The sequence below is a fragment of the Phalaenopsis equestris genome, unplaced genomic scaffold, assembly GCF_001263595.1.
Source record: "Phalaenopsis equestris unplaced genomic scaffold, ASM126359v1 Scaffold000002, whole genome shotgun sequence".
Lineage (NCBI taxonomy): Eukaryota > Viridiplantae > Streptophyta > Magnoliopsida > Asparagales > Orchidaceae > Phalaenopsis > Phalaenopsis equestris.
Genome location: NW_018164444.1, coordinates 67,948,670 through 67,951,531, shown reverse-complemented (window position 1 = coordinate 67,951,531; position 2,862 = coordinate 67,948,670). Strand labels below are relative to the sequence as shown.

General features: G+C 31.2%; 1 protein-coding gene across 1 annotated transcript in view; it reads left to right on the top strand.

The window, feature by feature from the left end:
* The window catches only part of LOC110039307, a 2,040-nt gene extending 1,435 nt beyond the window's left edge, over positions 1-605 (top strand). Inside the window, exon 3 of the mRNA XM_020744325.1 lies at positions 300-605. Coding sequence (XP_020599984.1) covers positions 300-452 — 153 coding nt within the window. The 3' untranslated portion in view covers positions 453-605. The remainder of the gene's footprint in view (positions 1-299) is intronic.
* Positions 606-2,862: the final 2,257 nt, after the last annotated feature.

The window sequence follows — 2,862 nt, the reverse complement described above, 5'->3', positions numbered from 1 at the left end:
AACCGCTCCAATAGCATCAGCAATTCCACTTCCATAACCCCCGAGAACAACTCCAATAGGTTCCCAATAACGCCGCAATAACCCTTCAATGTATAATTTGACTCGCGTCTGGTTTCATTAGAGGAATAAGAGGGTAACATTATATTCGTTTTTTTTATCATTTTATTAAATATTACTCGGGACTAAAAGGACATCATATAAATAATAAGAGACTATTTTATCAATTTTCTCTTTCATGTATTTGATCAAAGTTTTTATTTCATTTTATGTGCTTAATTTGAAACAATTTATTGTTGCAGGGGTCGGAGTGTAAAGCAATGAAAAAGGAGAAGGGAAGAAAATTTATGTCATTGCCAAAAGGGAACTTTCTGAATGTCAGAGGCTGTTATAACATGAACTGCTCCCTTCATGCTCACGAAGGCACCAGAATTTTAAGCCAGAAGGATACTTAGGATACTAAGTAAGTTAATCTGTGTGGAGAAAATCTGACATAATGCTGTAGTTATATGCAAATTATTATTTTTTATTTATTTTCAAGTAAAATTCATGACTTTTTTTTGTATTTTTATGTCATTATTCTTTTTTTCCCCCATAAATTTACTGAATGTGAGACTATCATTGCAATAAAGTAATTTTAATTTTATTTTTTGCATTTTTCTCCTTGAATTAGCTTTGTTGTAATTACCTAGTTTTTATTATTATTATTATTTTAAAGGAATTTATTTTGTAGGCTTTTTAAGTGTTATAAATGTACATGTAAAAGTTTAAAGGTTTGATATGTGAATGCATAAAAATTGTGTGATATTGGTGTAAAATGTGTTTCCCTTAAAATAAATGTCTTATGGATTGTTGTAGATTTATTTAAATTTTTTTTGCACTAATTGGAGAAAAATTTGCGTACGTAAGATGTACGCAACGCTGCGTACGTCAAAGAAGTTATTTAGAGGGTAATTGGGGGTTATATCTCATGTAACATTCCTGTAACCTACAAATATATGAAAACAGAACCGCAGAAAGGAACAAATATGTTACAGGTAAGTTACATGAATGTTACAAGGGTATAACGTGAATATAACCCCCAATACCCTATGAATAACCTCCCTTACGTATGCAACGCTGCGTACTTATTACGTACGCAAAATTTTCTCCACTAATTGGCTGGTCAGAGTTATGTTGCATCTCCATCAATGTGCTCGTAAGTTATCATGTTTGGCGTGGCCTATTCAGATCGTCAATCTAATGAATCAATTTGATTGTGCATATTGTTAAATGAGGGGGATTTAAATAACCTCACCAAGCTCTAAATGATTTAGAAACCAACAATATTTAAAAATACTTAATCACATCCCCATATAATATATGCAATATATAATTAATCAATTAATTATATCATTCATACATTCGTACTTATTTTCAAAATAAATTAATGAGCAAGAAAATATTCAGTTCAATTTTAATGTAGATAGTTTTAGGGCTGTCAAAACGGCTCGTTGTTCGCGAACAGCTCGTGTTTGGCTCGTTAAGAAGCTCGTGTTCGGCTCATTAGTTTCGTTCGATAAGTTAACAAGCCGAACACGAACTAAGATGTGTTCGTTCATGTTCGGCTCGTTTTGGCTCGAAACACTACTCATCAAGTTTATATTTATAATCAATTAAAATATTGATTAAGAAAATAGAATAAAAAATATTAAATTAGATTCAAATGATGTTTTAATATAAATAATAATTTTTAAATCTTGCTCAAACCCTTGTTGTCTTATTTCTTATAGCTACATGATTAGGGTTGCTAAAAAGACTCTTTGTTTGTGAACAGCTCGTGTTCAACTCGTTTAACAAACGAGTCGAATACGAACACACTTTTTGAGCTCGAAATATAAACGAGCCGAACACGAGCTGAGCATGATTCGCTCGTGTTCAACTCATTTACACCCCCTAGATAGTTTGATCCCAAAATTTTAAAATAAAATGAAAAAAAGAATGAGTCACGCTCAATGATTTTATTGGAGGAATGATTGTAATACTTTTTATTGTCATTTAGCTAAATTTGTTATGATTTTTGCTTAGTTACAAAAATTGGCTTAATGTACAGCGATACTATTTTTACTTCCCAAAATACCCTTGGCATTGTTATATTCTCAATGGCGCAGGGTTTAAGCATACCACACAAATACCCAACTCCCATGTATTTACATATTCAATACTTAAATTTTACTTTTTATATTTATATCATCTAAATTTTTATATAACATAAAAAATATTATTATTATTTTAATTTTATATCTATTTGTCTTTGACAAATTTTTTATCTATCACGAATTTCGATATATTTATGAATAAGAAATATTCTAAACTCAAATAAGAGACCACCCCGAACCCAATTTTGATAAATTTATAGTCAAATTGGATGTCCAGTGATGACAAATCCAATGACGGTAGGATTGGTTCGATCATGGACCAATCAAACCTAAATCGAGTCAGTGAAGTACAATTAGAAGTTCTGTATTGTCAGTTCAATGGTTAAATGAATCCAAAATTGACATTTGTGGTCAAAGCAAACGTCTTGACCAAAAGAATCTAACGAGTATAAGATTACTCAATTTTGAGGTCATCAAGACACCTCAATCCTTAAGAAGACAACTATGATTAATGGGGATCAACATAAAATATCTGATCAGTTAGTTAGAAAAGTTGTTCGCCAAAAAATTAAACTGCCCTCTTTACAAAGTTATAATTAGACACTCTTTTGGGGTGAGAAGAAGAGAATGAGAAGTGAAATTTTAAAATCTATCATTGATAAAAGACCTGACAAGTAATCACTGTTCTTCTTAGATGTTTAGCCACCGTTGACCCATGCTCCCTATT